Raw genomic sequence first — 22,538 nt, forward strand, 5'->3', positions numbered from 1 at the left:
GGAAGGAAGGGGCCTGTTTTTCCTGCTTGAGTGGAAACCCAATTACATACTGTTTAGCCAGACATTGTATCTGCTATAAAACAATGAGTGCATTGACTCTGCATAATGCTGATTGGATGGCTTTTGAGTCATTCAGAAAATCACCTTCTCCCAGTATATAGGGTTTTCAAGGGTGCTTTAAAAAATAAATTGGGGGAATATTTAAAAATAAAGCACCAAACTTCTGTTTTTGAAACTTTTGATCAGGTGATCCAAAAAGCAATACCTAAAGCACCTGAGTTCTATCACATTATAGCAGTTAGCTGGGAAGGATAGTTTTGTTAAGCAATTCACCTTAGCATCATTTCTTCTAAGAAAGCCCTTGAGCTTTTGCCTGAGCTGGACAATCACAAATATAGTCTAGGTGGAGAATGCCTAGTTGGATTTTGTTCGCTGCTGTCATATATTGTTTGTTTTTATGTTTTTATGTTATATTGTTTTAAATGTTATAATTCACTTCATGTGTTCATGGACAGAAAAGTGGAGTAAGAAAAACCCAATAAAGGTCAAGCCAGTAACACACTTAAACCTCAGGGAAGAGGGTAACAGAGACAAACAGCTATTATTCTGGAGCCAGGTGTCAACAGAGAAGCAAAGGCAGTGAAAAGAAGTAGTGAAAAGAACTGACATTCCTTAATCTTAGTGAACAGGCAAACAGAAGAATGTAGGCAAATTTCACTGTCTGCATTTTTCTGAAGATATTGACTAAGTACAGTAAATAGAAATTTATCTAAAAACTAGACAAAGGGACAGAAGAAGGCATTCAGCATTCTGAGATTTGTTCTATAAAAGGGAGGAATCTTAGGCTCAATGCACACCATGCACCCCCCCCAAAAAAAAGAATACCGGGAACTGTAGTTTTAAAAAGGGTGTTGGAAATGGTAGCTCTGTAAAGAGTAAACTACAGTTCCCAGGGTTCTTGGTGGCATGTGTATGCTTTTCATGTGCTTTAAATGCATGGTGGGTATGTAGCCACTGCTTGTGATGTATGCACTTATTACACTTTCACTTCTGGTAAACAGATTGCACAGGTTTTTGCTTAAAAATCTGCTTCACAGGTCCAAAATCTGATCCACAGGCCCAATGGTGAGCTTGTGCGATTGGTTTGGTGCAGGGATACCAAACAAGGATGTCAAAAATGCCAAAGTGATCAATTCTAGTGCTTTATTAAAAGAAGGTGTAAATTTACAACACAGCCTGCAGAGCCTTGCTGCCTTTTTAGACTTGGGACAGACACAGAAACAGCAAGCATTCTAGATTTGAAAGCTAGGAGCTGAATGGCACCTTAAACCTAGGTTATGGGTACAACAATAGAATATCTAGGCCCACTTTTTTATAAGAAGAATACAGAGCTGAAAATGAATGAACTGAAGCTAAAATATTGCATTCGTTTTTCACATGGTCTAGTCTTTCACCTGCCCACCCCCCTAATATTCTTAAGCGGGTCTCTTCTCCAATCTTCAGAGAGTAGCTGGAAGTGGGGAGGCAGAAAAAGGTCCTCCTTTCCTTCCACTCTGCAGTTCTGAAATCTTAGGGGCAATACTATTCTCAGAGTTCAGAAACTGCTCGCACTAATGAAATTCCCTGTCGCAAAATGCGCCTAGCCCTAGAACAATGAGAGTTTCGAACGCTGCCTGCCAATGAAGGCATAGGTGGCAAGCCTCCAAGTCTTAGATTGCGCCCCTGCCTAGGCCAATAACCAAGCATCCTAAAGCCTACAGAGAAGCATAGCATCAAAGCAAGCCAGTTAGCATATATCAAAGCAAGCCCATAAACATAGGTGAGCTCATTCTTGCAGCAACTGCTAATTAGTCCCAGGGCTATCTTGACTACCAATATGGCATTTACAGTCTTTCTGGAATGTTTTCACCATTTAGTTCTACACAGTGAAAGAAAAGGAAACTGCATCTACAAAAAGCAGAGCCTTTTTCAACTGTTAAAAGCATTTTTCAACTCCTAAAAACTATTGCTGTGATCTAACCCACGCCACCCTCTTGCTGTGGCAAATGTGTGTGCTGTTACTCTTTCCTCTCACAAGAGGGCTCTCCTGATTTATAGTTTCTTTCTAGTTACTTTCTAGTTACTCAGTTATTTATAGTATTTATAGAAACTTTATATTTATAGTAACTTTCTAGTTACTCAGTTATTGATAACTCATTCTAAAAAGATAAGTTAAATTATAATATAAGAATCAGGGTCAATACATCGAGAAAATATGCATGGAACTAATTCTCACTGATGTGAGTCAGCTGTGTCTGGCTAACCCACTCCATATTCAATTCTCCCTAATACAAAAATAAAAATCCATGCATATGAAAAACTAGCATGTCAAGGGAGATGCTACCCAAGCATTCCACCCAATACAACAGGGATTTGACCCCCTCCCCTTGTCATGGAGAAGCATCACCTGGTGGCTCAAGTGGTATAGCTCAAAGACAGCTTTACCTACTCAGTGAAAACTAGGCCTAAGAGCAGCAGTTTCCAAAGGTGAATGTTATGTATGTCTGACAGCAGTGTCCATGCTGCCCCTTGGGACAACAGAGGAAGCTGCCCCTTAATATGAAGAGGGCTCAGAATAGAGACAATGCTACAATAATAGATTTTCAAGTTGACCTTGGGTTAACCTAGATTAGTTTTGAGTGTACTTATAGCAGGTTAGATAAATGGATGGATCCAGAAGAAAAATCCTTTCCCAAATCATGAATATGGAAAGGTGTTTAAATTTGTTACGTGAACTGAGTTTGCATTGTGCATGTGGTACAAGTGTCCCAGTGCCCATAGATGATCTGCAAAAGCCTGATGGGGCAATCTTGTAAGTTAGGGGGTTGGACTCGATGGCCCTTGTGGTCTCTTCCAACTCTATGATTCTATGATTCTATTATTGGGCTTGCACTTGCTGCTGCCTCATTTGACTGGTGTTGTTCCACTTTTCCTCCTCCCCGTTCCACCTTTACTACTATGATGCTGGTGTTCCAGCCTTTTGAAAATATATCTGTAAAGTAAACTCAGCAGTCAATATTGAAGGCAAAAAGGGGGAAGTGGTGTCCTTCCAGAAGTTGCTTGACTGCAGATTCTATCATCATGGTGAGAGTTGGAGTCCAAAAACACTGGGAAATTCCCTATCCTGGATTTAATGTTGAAAATTCTGGAGGAATTTAAGAAAAAGGATTATGTGAAACTAACTTCTTATACACCTTTAGTTTTTCCAGCAAGGGTTAGTGTTTTAAATAGAACAGGACTTATCTCTTTCAAATGAAGAATTGTCATTTCTTTCCCAGGGAAAGAAAATAACATCTATAATCTACTCAGACTGCAAATCTGTCTATACTACTCTCTTGAGCTTAACAGAGGGAACAGATTCTTTTATTCCTGTAGTTTTCCCGCATTATGGAGATGTGAAGTATTAAATTACCATATGGTAAGCCTGCAACTTATACCAGGGTTACATTTCAGGGATCACATCTAAAGCCAAAATCATGTGTAGTCAAAACCCATTGGGGTAGGATTGCCAAAGTAATTTTTTCTGGACCCCTGCCCCTTCCTGCTCCTTCCTTCTATTTTTTATTTTTTGCCATGCACGTAAAGCTGAATGTACACAAGTTAAATGCAGGCAGGGCTTTTTTTTCAGCCTGAACTCCAGAACTCAGTTCTGGCACCTCTCAGATGGGCACCATTGTCATTATAAGAAAACAAGAGAGGTGTTAATGGTGAGTTCCAGCACCTCTTTTTCTATAAAAATAGCACTGAATGCATGTAAATTGCAGGTTTACTGTATTCGAATTGGAAAGGAAGTGGCAGATGGCAGAGATGCCATGGATGGAAGGCAGGCTATCAATCCAGCCAAGTAAAACACACCTCCCTTTTTCACTCCTTTCATTTAAATAGTACTATATCTAGCATTAAATTGACATAGCACAAGGAAGTGGTTACATAAAATTGACATACCTATTTATGTTACCATTGCAATTATGAATTACGGTAACCTGCAGACTCTGGAGTAAAAAGAAAGAAAGAAAGTTATTTAAAATAAAATTTGTCATGTTGAAGGTGTTAGTAGCAGAACACTTTGCAGATTTTCTTAGCTTAAGTATCATGTGTTTACACATTCTAAGAAGCTTGAGCCAAAGAATCTGGCTTTAAAGCTAATGAGCCAGCTCACTCATGGAGCAACATCCACTGTACAAGTGCTGAGCGGGAAACTCATTCTGCGAAAAACTGGCTTACAGTCACAAAAGGCCTTAGAAATGAGCCTGCAAAATGTTTAGTAGCCCAGAAAAATGTTTAGTAGCCAAATTGCCCTCATAGTCATTTGTGGCACAGCCTGAAAGATGCTAAAATACTGTTGCAATTTCTAAAATTTCCTGTTTGGTCCTCCAAGTGTGATTCTTACCATAGATGAGTATGTGCATGACTAAGTCGTCTTTTAATGATAAGAAAGTGGAGGAGGGCAACCTATTGGCAGTGGGAACATCCCTCTTTTGTAGCTCCTGTGCTAAAATCCAAAGTTAAGGCTGGAGACTTTTGTAAAAGAAAGTTGTGTGTCCCACCCTCTTTATGTAAGATACTGTATGTCCAGCAGCTATGATGGGCCATAGGATCAGGCTGTTAGCCTCATTAAAACCAAAGGTGACCTGCCTTTCCTCTTGCCATACTTTATATGAAAGCATGTAACAGTTGAATGTGAGAAATTTGATGGATCTACTGTGCTAAAATGCCAGGACAGATTCCTCTTGGAAAGGCTCAACAACCAACATTTTCAGATCTTCTCTGTGTTGTAGCACCTGGCTTAATTTATTTATCTGAATCAAATAACTTAGTATAACCTATTTATCTAAAAATTATGAGATTTATATTCTTGACCTGCAGCTATGTTCAGACTGGACATGTCATGCTCATGATGTCTCTTTGTTTCTGATGCTTAATCATAGGTGGTTGTGTTTCTCCTAATTAAGTGAATTAAATTAACTCAATTATCTTCAGTTCCCTCTGGCCCAACAACTGGAGAGCAGGTTGCTTTGAATTTGTCATTAGCTTCAGTGGAATGTATTTTGCCACTTGTGCTTCTGATGACATTAGTCTTCCCCTCACTGCCTAAAGCAATATTATGAACAGAATATTAGGGAAATGAAAAGTATATTAAAATGGTTGTATTATGATAGGACTAGATTTCCAGTGTAGACGGTTTGGAATCTTTGTTGTCTATAACATATATTTTAGATTGCAGTCACGTTGTTTCTGAGCACACAAGCTTATCTAGACTTACATTTGTTTACCAGAACTGGCAAACCAAATGTATTAAATGTATCGTTAAAGTCACTTGACTTTAATCAGTAGTAAGTTATCCCTGGAGAAGCACCACTGGCAATTCATCAGGCTCTTTATTTCCTCTGTAAATTCTGTAATAAAACAGGAAAGACTATTTTAAGAAACAGAGTTGGTACCATTCTATTTTAAACTTAGAGTTTATTTAGAGAGAGAAAGAAGGTGTCCTTTTATTTTCTGAAGAAGGAAGGGATAAAAAATTATCCTCAGCTTAACTAGAATTCAAGTACCATGTGAGCCATGATGAGGTTTCATTTGATAATCTCATAATGTATTTTATCAGTAGTCTTTAAATGACAAAGACTACAACAGAAAGGAAACAACTGGCTTTATCCTGCCCAAAGGGCATCTCATGTCTTTCTTAAGTATAACTGTGAGCTGTCAACTGGATAAAAGTCATTTGCACTGTTAGCTTGTGGGCTGGGGGCTTTATGCCTTTTGTATTTTAAAAAATATTTGCTTACAATGTGGCTAGGCAAAGCACAGTACCAATTAGACCTACCCACCCATCATCTGAATTTACCCAGGGCACATGCAGTAAGGGTAGAGAAAGAGGTAAGTGGGAATGGGTGGGTGACTGAGACAGAGAGAAGTCGTGCTAGATGTTGGACAATGCTTGTTGTAGTTTAATTATGTAAATAAGCAGTTCTAACCAAAAGATTTCAGGTGGGACAGTGGGCCACATACAGCAGGAAACCTATGGCCCTCTGGATGTTGCTGGACTGTAACTCCCATTTTCACTGGCCATGCTGGTTGAGACTAGAGGAAGCTGAAATCCAACAACACCTGGAAAACCAGAGGTTCCTTGCCCCTGACATAGTGTACAGTGTCCAGAAAATCCTGTTTGCACTTCAAAGCTCAGAGCAAGCCCTGACAGCAAGAGCCAGGGTTTGTTTTTGTTTGTCTAAATTTGTATCTTTGCATATAAATTAGCATATGTAATTTTATGCAGTTTAATAATATGGGGCTGTAATCTACCAATGCACCTGGTAAAAACTGCTATATATAGTGCATCAGAAAGTCCAGGACTGGTGGGCTGCTTAGTTATTATTTGGGTTCTTAGCAAGTCACATTAATATCAAGAGTTAAAAGTCAAAAACTCTGTAATACTGATATTATTAATATGTGAGTGTCCACTTATCTGTAGATTACAGTGGCAGCCACAAAGCTTAAGCTAGCTAGCAGTTACCATTTTCCATAAGAAGAAACGTATGTTCTTTTTGATATGGAATGCAGGTGTACAAGATTCTCAAACTTCTGATCCAAACCTACATTGGTGCTCTAAAAAACTGGTGTTTGTAGAGTATTTAGATGAAAGTAGTGTGACACAGGCCTCCTGGTTATATAGACAAAGGAGAGGAGAGTAACTTGTTGAAAATTTCCTCTTAATCATCCATTATTCTTTGCAGTATGTTTAATGTTGTGTCAGACAATGCTGGATTTTTCAATCCTCATTTACAGTCAACCCATATCCCAACATTGTAGTCATAATTACCCGAATCCCCACTCTTACCTCTTGATACTTGTGTCATCACACAAGACTCAAAAATAACGCAGTGGTTTTCCCTGCCCTGAAGTACTACAGCAGCATGTCTGTTTCAAAATTAAAACAGCAGGTTTGGTTAGATTGCTCTTCCAGTAACTAGTTTATTTTCCAGAAACTGTAGGTCTGAAGTTTAATATAGCATGAACCTGTCTGTTTTAGGGTTTGCTTCTTCCTCCATAATTTGAGGAATCAAGTGATCATTGGAATGTTTCCACAGGCCAAAAAAAATACATTTAGCTTTATTGAAATTGTTGCTTACTCTCAAAGAAACCATTTTGCCTCTCCTTTATGTTCCCTCTGGTATTCATGGCACCTGTATACTTCCTCAAAAGCTGACAATGGTCCATTATGCCTCTCTTTTGCCTTAGCTGTGGAGAAACAAGGCTGGTGGGAAATTTGCATTTGGTTAGTTGAATAAATATTTTGCTAAGGCAGATATTTTATTGCAACCTTCCATTGGAAACCTCAGTATTTTCATCATCTTCTTTGAGTGGAACAGATGGCACGTTATTTGTCACAACCTGTCTTGCTCAGATGGAAGCAAGTCACAACTGATTTCAATACAGGCATGAGACAGAACCATAAAGGACAGCTTTGTTCTATGATTATTGTTGGGATAGAAATGCCCTCTAGGTGGCTCAGAAGGACATCACGTTTTGTCAAAGAGCTGAAATAGCTCCTGAGAGATTCGGTTGTGGAGGGTTTGCAGAAAGGTGATGTGCTGTAAAGTCAAAAGAACACTCTAGCATTGCCAGCTCTCTTCCCGCTGTCAGAGCTTTAAAACCTATGAAAAGGCCAAATTCAAAATATTAAGCCATCCCCATCGCATAATCTCCACGCTAACAAAACTTTCACCTGCTCACTTATGCCAATGCTACTTCTGTTAAAGACATAGGAGCCCTACCAGGGTGGGTGGGTGTGCATTGTGTGTATTTCTAATGTACACTGGAGCAATGAGTTCCAGTTGTTGATAAGCAAATGTAAAGGATTTCCCATTGTTTACAAACACAAATCAATAATTGTCTGTTGCAGTAAGTGATGATTTAATCCTTCGTTTTCTCATTCTGTTGTGCTTCTGTGTTCCACCAATAAATCTCCAACCTTCAAAAGAAAACTATTGTACACATGGGTCATCTAGTCCAACCCTCTGCAATGCAGGAATCTTTTACTCAATGTGGGGCTTGAACCCATGATGCTGAGATGAAGAGTCTCATGCTCCACCAACTACTTACATGTGCTGGGGACAACCTACAGGACACTTAAGGAGTGGGTGCTACCTAGGCAGCAACTGCTCTCTATGGGACGGAAACTATGCTTTGCTCCCCAACCTGGAGTCCATCCACCCTGAGCTTCATTGCACACAGTTAAATCCTAATGCTTCAACTGTTCCAGGTTCAGTTTTAAAGAACTACGTAGCTGCTCTCCGGTCAGCACCTATCAGGGTCTTCCCTTACCACTTTATTGTTCAAATTTATGTGTAAGCAGTGAAAAAAACCCTGTTTTTATTTTTACTATCAGCTTGGAAATGTCTCTATAAAATCCCAGATGCATCAGGCATGCATGTTAAATGTTATTGATTGGTGGGTTTCCATGTGCTGGGTACACTGGATAAGAAACGTCGCCTCCCATCCCCTGTTCCTGGGATTTTAACAACAGGCCGAGAGGCTCAATTAAGCAGGTGGAACTTCTCTCATCACATTATTTCCATGGCAGTAAAAGCCTTCACCTGCCTAATTTCCCAGTAGTAGGCTGCTGTTAAAGGCACAAGAGCAGGGCTGGTCAAAGAAGCTGCCAGCCCCAATATAATACCACTATTTATTAAGAACATTCCAAAGGAATTTATAGTTCAGAAGCATCACACCATACTAGACTAAGAAAAGCAAACAGCTCTCTGTGGTATTCTTCAAATAGATAAAATAGCTACCTTGAAGAACAAACAAGAAAGGGAGTGGCAAGGAGTCACAGGCTGAGTTTCCATGCTAAAACATCAAGCCTGACATTGCTTAAAGATGTCACTCGCACACCCTTTTGGACTCTAGTACTGTACACAAACCACTGCTGAAAGTGTTGAGTCATGAACCTACTTATTAGTGCCACTGAAGTCGATTCATTATTCCTGAGAACTGAATTATGACATATCACATCCTCAGTAGCAAACTATTGTTCTGAAATTGGAAGCAAGAACACTAGGGTTATATAAATACTGAAACACAACATCAGAAGCTTACTCAGACATGTGTATCTCACTTCAGAATGGTTACATTACCTTTTTTTCTTATTGGCAGCCCTTCTGCATTGACAGGCAGAAATACAACAGGTAAAGTTTTCCTCAGCCTTGCATTACATGCATGAACATTTTCACCTGCTGAATTTCTGGTTATTATGCAGCAATAATTAGGCATGTTGCTTCTTTTTCCTGATTAAAATTTTTGTTTTAGCAGCTGCACCATGGCATATTGAAATTTAGCAGATGCAGTTTTCCCTGTTATAGTCTATCTGTGCTGGTGAACTGTGTCGGTTGAATTACTTCCTATAAGGCAGCCACCTTATGTGGCTGTAAATCAAATAAAAACCTATATTGGCTACACTTGCACACATTTGTTTTAAAATAAGCCTTCTGTTTTATCTCTTGCAACATTCCCAAGTGATGCATTCTAAACTCAATGTTTATCTTAATATATATGCTATAAGCAGCCTTGGGGTAAGTGGCTCCTGAAGGGAAGGACTATGCTTTGGAGAAGAGTCAGCATGTGATCCACAAACAGCTGATACAACCAGGGCTGCCAATTTTCTCAGTGACCCTGCCATTCTGCCTTTAAAATAAGCAGGAATGGGGAACCTGTGGTCCAATAGGTCTTGTTGATTACAATTCCCATCATATCAGATAACTGGCCATTTTGGCTGATGGGTATTGGAGTCCAACAGCCCCATAAACTGTAGGAAAGGGGAAACTTCGTTCACCACTGCATCTGAAAGCTGGGGGAAAGCTTAACCTGTTGGATATCTCCTTCTTTGCTAATTGTTGAACCAGTCCCAGTAACGCCCCCCGCCCTGAAGTTTGATTGGCTGCAGCTTCAAGCCCTAAAAAGTTTCATTTAAAAAAATAAAATGGCACACACACAGCCAGTTTCTGGCTAGTTAGCAACTCTGCAAAGGAGCCAGCTGAGAAAACAGGCAGCGCCAGAACCAAGAATATGCAAGTTGGTAACCCACGATTTCTCCGTCCACACCACCGACAAGTTGTAACCAGAATTCGCAATAACAGCTGATTGATCGACCGAGATCCCTCCAAAAAGAAAAGAGCCGTCACTAAGAAGAAGCGGGCGGGAAACATGTAGATTTTCTCCACCCTCTTTCGCGGACGGGAAAAAAAAAGATCTATCTTTAGACAGCTAATTGCAGTATACCACAGATGTGATGGTCGCAGACATGGGGTTTTTTGTTATTTAAAGTTGGCGCAATCGAAAGTGACATACTGCCTACTTCATTGTTTGCAACGTCTATCCCAAGGACAGGTTGTCATTTGTTTTCCGAGTAGACGGAAGAAGTCCTTGTGCAATGTTTTGGCTACAGAGGAAAGCGTCGCGATTCGTAGTAGGTGCGTTTCTCGCTCCCTCCCTCCTCCGCTCTCGTCCGCGTTGCATAATCGTGTTTCGAGCCAGTCTTGCAGGCAAGAGTAGATAAGCACCAGCTGGGGGTTGGCCCTGCCCCTGTCTCCAGAGAGCTCCTCCCTCTGCTCTCCTCTTTTTCCGAAGGTAGTTTTCTTTCTTACTCTGCGGTGCGATACTTTTGGTGTGAGTGTGCTGCGCTCAGCTGGTGGATTCCGCGGAGCCTGGTTGCCATGAGTACCCCGGAGGCAGAATGAAGGGTGGGAGGCACGCTTATACCAGCACGCCTTGCCTGGGCTGGTTCCTCGCCAAGTGTTGCTGCTGTTTCCCAACGTGCAGAGGTTGGTAGCCTGCTACTAAACTGGATGTGCTTCTCGTTTGAACATTGGAGCTCTGGGAGGAAGAGGGTAGGCTGTTCAAATCCAAAACTAAATGTTTGCTACTCCTAATTCTGGGGATATTAAACTTGAAATGAGTAACCCTGGCTTTGCTATATGGCTGGTGTTTGAAGGGTGCTCAAGAGTTTTCCCTAAGGGGGCTAGGAAGAAGCTGTACTTTATATTGAAACTGCCATAAAAATAGCATGTTGATGTGAAGTTTGTTCTTCTTAATCTGCACCCTTCCCAAGTGGTATATGTGTGTGGTTTCTAGTTGCTGCTGACATGTCACTCAACTCCGTATCTCTGTTTGCACATATCCTCTGATGTCTTCTGCCAGGAGAGAGAGACCTCTTTCTAGGTTTCTGTCCAGCATATGCTGCTGGTTCAGGAAGTGCAAACAGAGTCCACAGCTTTTAGAGCTATAATTCTTGTCTACATGCCTATGCACTCTATATGTTCATTTGACCTTAGGGCTGTAGCCCTCTGTGCATTTGGTGATGAGTAAATCCCATCAGTTTCAGTGGAGTATGCTTCTGTGTAAAGATAGGATAGGCCCAGAAAGACTGTTTGATACTAATAAACTAACAAATGTAATGATTGAATGAACCAAGGCTGTATTTTAGAACCAACTCGGAGATAAAAAGTGTGTGTGCTGGAGGATGGAGCAGAGTTCATAGTTTTTCTGCAGACAACTTTGTGACCTTGCTTTGCCAATAAGAGCAAACTGTTGCTGAAGGAGTTGTGAGAAAGAACTACAGTATTTCTGAAAGCATTTATTCCCCTCCCATTAGGGTTTTTTTCCAGATTGCAGATTCGAAATACTTTGGTAAACGCTGTGTATAAATAAATGAAATTCCAAACCTCTCTTTCCGCTGACTTTGGACAAAATGTAATAGGGGTGGGGGTTCTTAATTTTCTCTCTGTGTTCCTGGAAAAGGCAATAGTGACTTCAGTCTGCATTTAAAACGATTCATCAGAAGTGGGTGGGATGACAAGGTGTTAACTACATTATGTAGTTTGTATAATTCCTGACTTGGTTTTCTATAGCAAGAAGGTATATAATCACTCTAGTGGTCATAAGTGCTTGTTGTGAACAATGATAATTGGTATTTGTATTGTACTTAATAGGTTTGGCCTCTGTGAGAAAGGCCATTATTTTCTATTTTACAGATGAACAAATGAGATTGAAAAGGAGAGTGCATTTGCTCAGTCCAGCAGAAAAGCTTTTTGGACAAAAAGCTTCTGTGCACAGATTGCTTTCTGGATTCCAGGCAGGCAGGGGGAAAGGAGACAGTTTCTGGAACTGCCTGTGCAGTGTTCTTAGGGCTAGACAACTCCTATCACCTATTGGGGGGAAAACTCAGTTCTCACCTCTGCCTCTCAGCTGAAAAATACTCTTTTGCCAATGTGTGTGGATGGTTTTCCAAGTGTGAGGATCTCTTGGTGGTTGCAAGCAGGTCCATAACAATGACCCTAAAATCAAGCCCATTTACCTATGCAAGATAAGGTGGATGTTTCACCTTGCCTGATGGTTATGGAAATCATTCTTGGGTTCCTTATTTCTTTTATAGAATCCCATTGAGTTGGTTCCTCCCTAGCATTATGTTTTCTCTAATTATAGGACCACTTCCCTAGGAGGCCTTAGGCACTGTTGCTTAGCCTTAGCTGCTGCCCATCAGCAATTTGAGCCTATGAAACTAGGCTGTACAGACAGTATATATTAATGCTTTGTTTGAGCCTATGAAACTAGGCTGTACAGACAGTATAAATGCTTTGTTATTACTCACACTTGAGGAATTTTCTTCATGGGTCTCATGTATTTGCTAGAAAACTGCATAGCCACAAATTTTATAACCATCCATGGGTGCTTTTTTCACCCAACATATGCATGTAGTTTGAGATACATTTAGAAAGGCAGAAATCTTATAAGATCTCCTTCAACAGACTTAATAAGTCATATGCAGTCTTTAATTTTCAAAGTCCGCTTCGCTTTATTTTTTAAGTACCTTAGATATTTGACTTTCTCACATAAAAAGATTGAGAAGTTAAACTTCAAAAATATGTTCCAGTTGCTTTGGTTTCATCTAAGTGCTCATATATATTCGTGCCCCAGGAATAATTTTGCTTCCTCTAGCTGTGATTAAAAGGTGGTGACTTTCCAGAAACTGACTTCTGTTCTGTCAGAATCTGGCTTCTGTTCTGTGGTCATACGGTTCTGCTATTTGCATTTCACCCCCAGTTGTAACATGCAGTAACCATTCTGTTGCATTCTTTACAAGAAATGCTAAGCAACAAGATATGCCCTCTTTTGCCACCATAGCAATGCAAATTCAAAATCCAGTGTAAACTTTCATTGTTACAACAGTTGTCCAGCATTGTTTTATAAAGTGTAGGTGGTGGTTGTGGACATGCAAAAAGGCTCAAAGGGACAGAGTTCAGCATGGTGTCTTAGTCGCTGCTTTGTGGGTTCCTTTCAAAGATCTCAGTGAGTGAAGTTTTTTATTGTGAGAAATAAACTGGACCTTTTTGCATAGCTGCAGTTCACTATAACAGTAGGGAAACCTTTAGCGTTCTTGCTGGCTGTATCGGAACATTAGGTAGAGCATGAGACTGTTAATCTCAGTCGTGGGTTCAAGCCTCATGGGTCAAAGTTTTCTGCATTGCAGCGGGCTGGAATAGATGACCCTCATGGTTCCTTCCACCTCTACAATTATATGATTCCGTGATTCTAGGTTCTGGTTGTAATATTCCTTTGGGAGCTGGAGAAACACTTGCTGTGCAGAATATAGTAATTTAACAAAGAATATCTGGTGGTGTGGATGACATAAATATGGACTTTTAAAAATTCTCCACGTTCTGCTGCTCTTGCTCAGGAGGAGAAATGTCCCAAAGATAATGCCCCAATGTGGACCCTAGAAAATAGTTGGTCTGTCTTCCTGACTTTAAATTAGTCCATATAAATGTTGTTGGACTTCCCTTGGTAATCCAAGGTCTGGGTCATACGGCTCTCTAAAGTATCAAGTTTGGATCTTTACATCCAGAGGACCCATTACAGGGACAGGCACATAACTTTATGACATAAGGTGACCTGAAAACAAATGACAGAGAACACTTTCCCTACTTTGGGTTGCTGTTGAACCTTTAAACCCAATAAATGTTACAATTATCACTTGCTTATGAAAGACAGATCCCAGTTGTTGCTTTTTGGTTTGGTGACACTAGGTTGGTGCTTGCATTCTGGTTCCCGACCAGTAAGAAATGCACAATTTTTTCTCAGTAATGTGTATGCACTTACACAAAGAGAGGCACATATGCCCTATCTGCACTGTACATTTAAAGTAGTTTTATATCACTTTAAACAGTCATGGCTCTCCCCAAAGAATCCTGGGAAGTGTAGTTCGTTAAGGGTGCTGAGACTTGTTAGTGCAACCCATTTTCCCCTCACAGAGCTGTGATTCCCTGAGTTCCCTGGGAAGAGGGATTACTTGTTAAACTACTCTGGGAACTGTAGCACTTTGAGGAGGATGGGGTCTCCTAAGAATTCTTAGCGTCCTTAACAAATTACACTTCTCAGAATTCTTTGGCAGAAGCCATGACTGTTTAAACTAAGCTTTAAATATAGTGCAGATGGGGCCATAGACATTTCAAAGGTACTCTTTGATGAACATGCAAATGGAATTAAAGTCATAGGTGCTCCCGTGTGTCTATCTCTAAAGAATTGTACAGTGGTGCCTCAGGTTACAAATACTTCGGGTTACAAACTCCACTAACCTGGAAGTAGTACCTTGGGTTCATCATCATCATCGACTTTTATTGCGCTAGCCATTCAGAAAAATAACAAAAGGAAAAACAGCAATAACCATAAAAATAATCGGGCACCACACATACAATATAAACCACGGTCACAACTACTAATATTGATTGTTGCATAAAATAGAATAGCAGAAGATTCTCTAGTAAAATGTGCCAAATTAAATATCCAAATAGTACCTCGGGTTGAGAACTTTGCCCCAGGCTGAGAACGGAAATTGCATGGCAGCGGCGCGGTGGCAACGGGAGGCCCCATTAGCGAAAGCGCGCCTCAGGTTAAGAATGGTTTCAGGTTAAGAACTGACCTCCAGAACGAATTAAGTTTGTAACAGAGGTACCACTGTATTTGAGACTTTTTAAAAGCCTGTGCAGTTTGCTTTCTGCATTACTCTCCCATGTCCTTGTACCTTGAAAATGTAAGTTCAGATAAGTAGAGCTAAGCTATGGCTTAAGTGTTTCCTGCTCTGTAGAAGGTCATTAGCAAGGAAAATCTAAATCAGACTAGAGAAAACGTGAAACCAAATTTTTCCAAGAGGGGAAACTTGGCTTTGGATTTCTGCTGAAGCTTGGGCTCATTGATACTTGACTTCCTACTTAGGCTACTAGTACCTTCCAAACCAAAAAAATGAGCCCACAAGATTCAGGCAAGGCTACTTGAATGTATGGGTTTCAAATATTAGAACAGTGCCTCACCAGAAATAGAAATGTATTCAGTCTGGAATGACGTTTTGGTATGTACCTATTATGTGGAACACCATCTATTTTTGCTGGCCACACACAGATAAATTCTCTGAGATCATACTCTATCCCTCTACCTCTCAATTCATTTCAGAGTCAAGCAGAAGATACTTATGGTGCAACCAGTGATGGGATCTTCTGACATCCTTGTTTTTCTTTGTTTAAGCTGATACGTGGGGCTCTCAAATTGGCCAAAATAGCAATTTCTAAATTGCATTGAGATGAAATGCTTCCTGACTCCACCATTGAGTCAGATAGAGATACAGATTTTTCTTTTACAACATCAAAACAAGAAGTGTTGAGTACAACTGAAAATTACAACAAAACTCTAGCTTTCTTTTAATGTAGAGATAGCACTTGTGGACGCATTGTATCATAAGGATATCTTTGGTTGTAACTTTGAACTTCTGACTTTACATTTGCTAGACCTAGGTATCTTCATGTGAAGGCGACAGGAGTGAGGAGGGATAGGGAGGGTAATGTTTTTCCCCGATAGCTAGTGCTTTCATGGTATCTGGAATGCAAACTGGTCATGTTTGTTTGTGTTTCCTATGTGGCAACAAAGGGTGCAGGCCTGTGATTCTGGACCTGGCTGTTTTCACCTTTTCTACATCAGGAGCAACCTATGAGAAACTGGTAAAAACCTACCCTTAATTGCAAATAACTATTTGTGGGTTACATGCATTGTTAGCCTTTGGAGTCTGTGAAATTAAAACAATGAGAGGTGTTTTGTTTTTGCTTTTTTAGTACGTGTGTCCAACAGTGCTTAACCAAAGACTCTCTTAGGAGGTTACAAAAAGAAAGCCATTGAAAGCATTCTTTTGAGCACTGGTTTCATATATATATATATATATATATATATATATATATATATATTACACACACACACACACACATACATAGAACTGAAGAATAAAAAAGAAATAAGTGAAAGAAAGGGAAGGAAAAGGAAAAGGAATAGATATATTCCATAATTCTATTCTGTCCACTTCCCATCCATCTTTCCATTGTTCCCTAAAGCTTCCCATTCCTACTGCATATTCTATTTTTTCTAACTATTTAAACATTCAAATTCTTCTCATTATGAACTTTTAACTGCTGAGCTTACTTTTTAGGTACTCTACAAATCTTGTAGCTCAGAGGGGAAGGCTAATTGTTATTGTTAGCTGATTATTTTTGATAGTGGGTTAGTGTTGGTTGAATAGTTCTGATGCTTTAAAAAACAATTTGTTGTAGTTTTATATTTTTATCCTTTTCCTGTAAGGCACTTTGAAACTCCATCATCACTGATATCTACTTGTTGCAGGTTTACTTCTCTTCACAATGTCAGTGCCAAGGCAGCCATTCTTCACTGTAGCTCTCTGGGCAACCCACCTGCCTAAAGAAATCAACTGCTACCGTTTCTGTGTCTTCTCTTTAGTAGTTTTGCTGCCAAATTGGGCTCTGTATATCTTCTCCCTATCTGCTATCATTTAACTACCCTAACATGCAGTTCAACGTATAGATTTGTACTCTAAAAAAACTCCACTAGCAGGATCTTTTGATTGCCAGAAAAATCCTGGTATAGTGACACTGTTTTAATATTTGATGCTTTTCCTTTAAGGCTATGTGCTGACCTTTGAACATATAATGTTGTCTTGATAAGACATGAGAGAGAGAGACCTTGACTCTTGGATCCACTGTGCATCTCTAAGAGTGATTCTGCTTTTAGACTTGCTTTAGAAAGCATGTATCTTTTTATTATTATTTTAATAAACCTTATAGATTATAATAATACAACAGCTATGAGGTATTTTGAAGAGGTATTACTTCATGTGTAAATGACTTCTATTAGTCCCCAGATACACAAGCATTGTTCATCTTGTCATCATGTTTTTTTCTCTGTGTGTTTTGCCCACCCCCAAATTATACTGATTTGAATGTCTTTTTTAATCTTGCTATTGGGTATTAATACTTGAATCTTTTTTGTGTCAATAAAGCCTCTTTTAAGCGATCTAATTCTGAATAAACTCAATGTTTTTACACTGTTTTGTAAAACAGTGGTCACAAGAATGGAAGAACTGAAAAGAGAGTAATGTGGATAAATTGTTATGGGCGAAATGGGGATAAGGAACTTGTGGCCGGAGCTCCTCTCTAGAAATCCAATGCTATATAAAATAATTAGCTGTTTGTTTCAGTGCATAAAGAAGCCGTGGAGGAAAGAGCAGGCTCTTTCCTCCAAGGCATTCAAGGTGGTACATATGCTTCTATGTCATTGTATTTTCATAGCAGTCCTGTAAAGACAGCTCCCCTTTTCCAGGGGGCTGCGTTGTGGGAGGGGTTCTGGGACCCCCCAGTTACCCGGCAGTGGGTGGAGGGATGCTGCCCACATCAGTGGGATGCCCAGCCACGTCACGCCCCCCCAGCTGACCTATTGGGTTAGCTGGGTGCGTGGCCATTTGCCATTTAAACAACAGTGCGACTTTGGGCCAGCCTCCATTCATCTCCTTTCATCGGATCTCCCAGCCCGCCCACCTTCTTTTCTTGCATTGCCTGACTATGGTCTTGCTATGACTAATGTTGGCAAATTGGCACCAGGCCTTTAGTTTTTGCCTACCTAGTAGCAATCATCACAACTTTGTAAGGTTAGGCATCCTGCCAACCTAGCAGTTCGAAAACATGTCAAAGTGCAAGTAGATAAATAGGTACTGCTCCGGCGGGAAGGTAAACAGCGTTTCCGTGCACTGCTCTGGTTTGCCAGAAGCGGCTTAGTCATGCCCGGAAGCTGTACGCCGGCTCCCTCGGCCAATAAAGCGAGATGAACGCTGCAACCCCAGAGTCAGCCACGACTGGACCTAATGGCCAGGGGTCCCTTTACCTTTACCTAAGCCTTGTCATGGGAGGGGCAGTTGTTGCCTCGTACCTGCCCCTCCACGTTAAGGGTATCCAGTTAAAGGGATCCGGGGGTGTAGTTCCTGTCCGAAGCCTGAGTGTGGGCTAGGGCCATGCCAGGACCCCATCAGTAACCCTGGGAGTTCTCTTAATTGATGTATATCGTAGGGCTCCCCCCATCAGTGGTTGACCTTTTTAGACTTCCTGTAGGAGTCAGGATAAAGTCTTGCTTTACCCAATTGCTTAAGCCAAACTGCTCACATCTGTAACCAATAAAGTTGTGGCCTTATTTATCCCATTAACCCAACATATGCATGTCTATGTGTTTATTTCTGGGGGAACTGCGGGGCCCGGGGCCTCGCCACGCAAATAGGTTAGGCTGAGAGATGGTAACTGTCCTCCTATCACTCAGTGAGATTTTAACCTCCCAGACCTAGTCTAATACTCTAATCCAGGGATGAGAAATCTGTGGCCCTCCAAATGTAGGGCTACAGCTCTTATCAGCCCCAGTCAGAGTGGCCAGTGGTCAGGGATGATAGACAGCAGATAGCGATAGTAGACAAAGTTGTATTTTAGCCAGGTTTGAGCTGTAATCTTTACTAAATCACAATGGATTTGTAAGTTCATTAATAATAGCAAGTAATGCCAATTGGAAATACAATATTAGGCAAGCTAAATAAAACCACTCTTTAGGGCAGTGTTTTTCAAACTTAAATTAATTGTATATTCCTTTTGAGAATTCATTTCTACTAGCATACCCTTTCCCAGGTGAAGATAATTTGTGGGTAGTCCTAATATTACTACAGTGGTACCTCGGGTAACATACACTTCAGGTTACAGACTCCGCTAACCCAGAAATAGTACCTCGGGTTAAGAACTTTGCTTCAGGATGAGAACAGAAATCGTGCTCCGGCAGTGCAGCGGCAGCAGGAGGCCACATTAGCTAAAGTGGTGCTTCAGATTAAGAACAGTTTCAGGTTAAGAACGGACCTCCGGAATGAATTAAATACCTAACCCGAGGTACCACTGTATTTTATTTATGATAAAATTAAAAAAAAGAATCTGCCATGTCCCATTGAAATATTTTCACATACCCCTGGAGGTATGCGTACTATACATTTGGAAACACTGCTCTAGGGCATCAGAAAATTTTGCAATGCAAACTGAAAAAAATCCTAAACCTGGCAAGTCTAGATTCCCCCTCACCTTTCCCTGGCATTTTCCTTTGCTCTTCAGGCATGTTTGGAAATGCATGATTTGCACAGTAGCAGTTGCACACTTCCTAAAAACTCTGCTGAAGTGAATGAACAATTTACTTAAATCAACTGATCATTTAAAGTGATCAGATACTTAATGTCACCATAGTAATATAATTTCCAAGCTATAAATGTGGAAGCTGAGGTGGTAACATTTACTGGGTTGCCCAGTTCCTGGCTAAGTTGAAAATTTGGACATAACATGCCAACTGGTTAAATGGGAATTGGTTCTTTGTAATATTTTCCTTTAATGTTTAGGACGGGTGTCCTGAGGGATTCGTGCAGTTCATCAGAGGGTTTAAATTTAAGAAGAAAAGGGGGCAATGAACATGATTATTTGCTATGTGCTGCTCAGTGCAAAGTACAATACTGATAAGGTACCGCAGTGCTGTGTTGTTTAAACAAGCTATGAAAGCTCAAAAAGTTTGAGTAGGAGAAAGTTCTGAGCTATGTTGGTGACCGAAGCCTGTGGGAAAGTGTGTGAAATGCATTAGCAGCTTAAGATACCTAAGCAATAGACTTTTAGTGGCCAGTACATAGGGAAAGTGAATTTAGTACAGGAAATCTAAGATTTGGATCTACAGTGGTACCTCGGGTTACACACGCTTCAGGTTACATATGCTTCAGGTTACAGACTCCGCTAACCCAGAAATAGTACCTCGGGTTAAGAACTTTGCTTCAGGATGAGAACAGAAATCATGCAGCGGCGGCACAGCGGCAGCAGGAGGCCCTATTAGCTAAAGTGGTGCTTCAGGTTAAGAACAGTTTCAGGTTAAGAATGGACCTCTGGAATGAATTAAGTTCTTAACCCGAGGTACCACTGTATCAGTAAATTGCAGAACCTTACATAACGTGTTTGTCCCTAAACCACAGGGTCTGACACACGAGAGAAAAAACTTGGAGGGCATTGTATATAAGGAGAAACTTAGGGTTATAGGTAGGGTACAGAATTCCTCCAAATTCTGAAGCTAAGGACAGTCTATATTATGCTGTTGAGCAGCTTTCACGTGTCATTGGGCAGCCATGAAATGAACCAAGCTAAGTATTTCTTTAAGTCCCTAGATTTTTGTCCCACTTGCTTTTTCTAAGGTGGTGAATGTGTCTAAGCAACACCACTGCAGATGGGGAAGCTTTTATGATTGAATGTTCATCACTTTTTTAAAAAATCCTGTTCATAAACAATTGACCAGGCTGGGAGAAATGTAGGCTAGCATGCTTTACCTGAGATGCCAGTTTTCTATGCCAGTGGAAGAACACTGAAATCATGTGAGCCCCCACCTGTAGTGGTACTGCCCAGACACAGACCTATCATTTCAGTGAGAACTAGACCTTAGCCTGTCCTGAATCACAGGTTTTCCAAATGGAATTGTGTGTGGTGTCTTTAATCAGAAGAGGCATAATAACTACCCTCCAAGAGATCTGGGATCAACACACAGCCTTAACTATAATAACATCTTAGTTTTGTCCTTCCTGGAAACTGTGCATGCGGTTTTCTAATTGATGCCCAGGGCTTCCCACAGCTGCCCAAGGCGAAGGCATGCCACATTATCTGTGCACTGCTCTCAGCAGCGGAGCACTGCAGGTGATTGTGGGAGAGAGGTGAGAGCAAATAATAAGCAATTCTAGCATAACCCTGCCAGGGTTGAAAGAACTGTAGTGATTCACTTACTGCAATAAATACACAAAATAACTTGTATAATTTGTTCTATTTCTGTAAATGCATCTCTTAAGCAACTGTTTCCATAGCAGCCCTGTAAAATGACCAAGATATGCCATTTAGAAACAATCCCCCTCTCTGTGTGATTAATTAATTAATTGGATTTATATCCCATGCTTCCTCCTGAAGGAGCCCAGGGTAGCAAAAGCATCAGTGATACAATACAGTTAAAAATAAAATAAACACATTTAAAAGCACGTAAAAACAATAAACTTGGTAAAACATCAAATTTAAAAGCAGATGTAACCAAATCACATGTCTGTATAGGTTGCTGAAACAGGCAGGAACAGCATAATAAAGGTGCCTGCCTGGCCTCAATAGGCACGGAGTTCCAGAGCATAGGAAGTGCCACACCGAAGGAATGACTCCTCACAAGTGCAGAACAAATATTGTGTGTGCAAGTTCCACAGACTGAAGTGATCAAGAAGGCACATGTGTGTTAAGTGATCCCTTAATTCAGGCATCCCCAAACTCGGCCCTCCATATATTTTTTGGGACTACAATTCCCATCATCCCTGACCACTGGTCCTGTTAGCTAGGGATGATGGGAGTTGTAGTCCCAAAACATCTGGAGGGCCACGTTTGGGGGTGCCTGCCTTAAATAAGCTGGTTATAAGTCATTAAAGGTTTTATACACTAATGGTAACAGCATAAACTTTTGTGACTGAATGCAACTTAGGTTACTGGCTAGCAGCCTACCTGTTCTTAAGCTTCAAAGGCCCACTTTTGAGAGGTGGGCGCTGCACACTGGCAGTTAGAATGAGGTTTGCCACTTGTTCCTTAAATTTGAAAGAAAAGTTCCCTATTCTGAACATTATTTGTGTGATGCAAAAACTTAATATATAGGTTACAAGCACAATATATTCTAATGAGGTGCTGTTAATAGTGTTCTGTCACACATAATACGTCGCTTTCTTGCAGTCTTGCTCACAACAGGCTTTATTTGGGACCTCTAGTTACAGCCATAGTTATGTCACATACAAGAAGCTATTGTGAATGAAGGCTGTTGCTCAAGGGTTTCTGAGAACTGATCTGTCAAATACCAGAGAGTAGCAATGCTAGGAGTGCCAGATGTGTGTGTCTGTGTGTTAAGGAAGTGGTCAAATACTGACAAGAAAATTAATATATTTCTGATTCAAATTCCTTCCTGCACTGGTATGATTTGCACCACAGTATTATCCTACGAGGAAATGTCAGGGAACTGAAGGATTCACGTTTTAGTTTTCCAGTTGAACCATAAAGCAGAGAATA

At 40.6% G+C, this 22,538-nt stretch overlaps 1 protein-coding gene across 18 annotated transcripts in view; it reads left to right on the forward strand.

Annotated features, from left to right (window-relative positions):
* The window catches only part of KALRN (kalirin RhoGEF kinase), a 488,570-nt gene that overhangs the window by 401,834 nt on the left and 64,198 nt on the right, over window positions 1-22,538 (forward strand). For 3 of the 18 annotated variants that reach the window (XM_053404318.1, XM_053404312.1, XM_053404325.1), the window contains exon 1: window positions 10,678-10,856. The exons of 13 other annotated variants lie outside the window; for them this stretch is intronic. In XM_053404318.1, coding sequence (XP_053260293.1) covers window positions 10,769-10,856 — 88 coding nt within the window. In that variant the 5' untranslated portion in view covers window positions 10,678-10,768. Of the gene's footprint in view, window positions 1-10,670; window positions 10,857-22,538 lie in introns of those variants that run through there. 2 more of the 18 variants (XM_053404295.1, XM_053404304.1) reach the window with 2 other exon arrangements.

The sequence above is a fragment of the Podarcis raffonei genome, chromosome 1 (assembly GCF_027172205.1).
Source record: "Podarcis raffonei isolate rPodRaf1 chromosome 1, rPodRaf1.pri, whole genome shotgun sequence".
Classification (NCBI taxonomy): domain Eukaryota; kingdom Metazoa; phylum Chordata; class Lepidosauria; order Squamata; family Lacertidae; genus Podarcis; species Podarcis raffonei.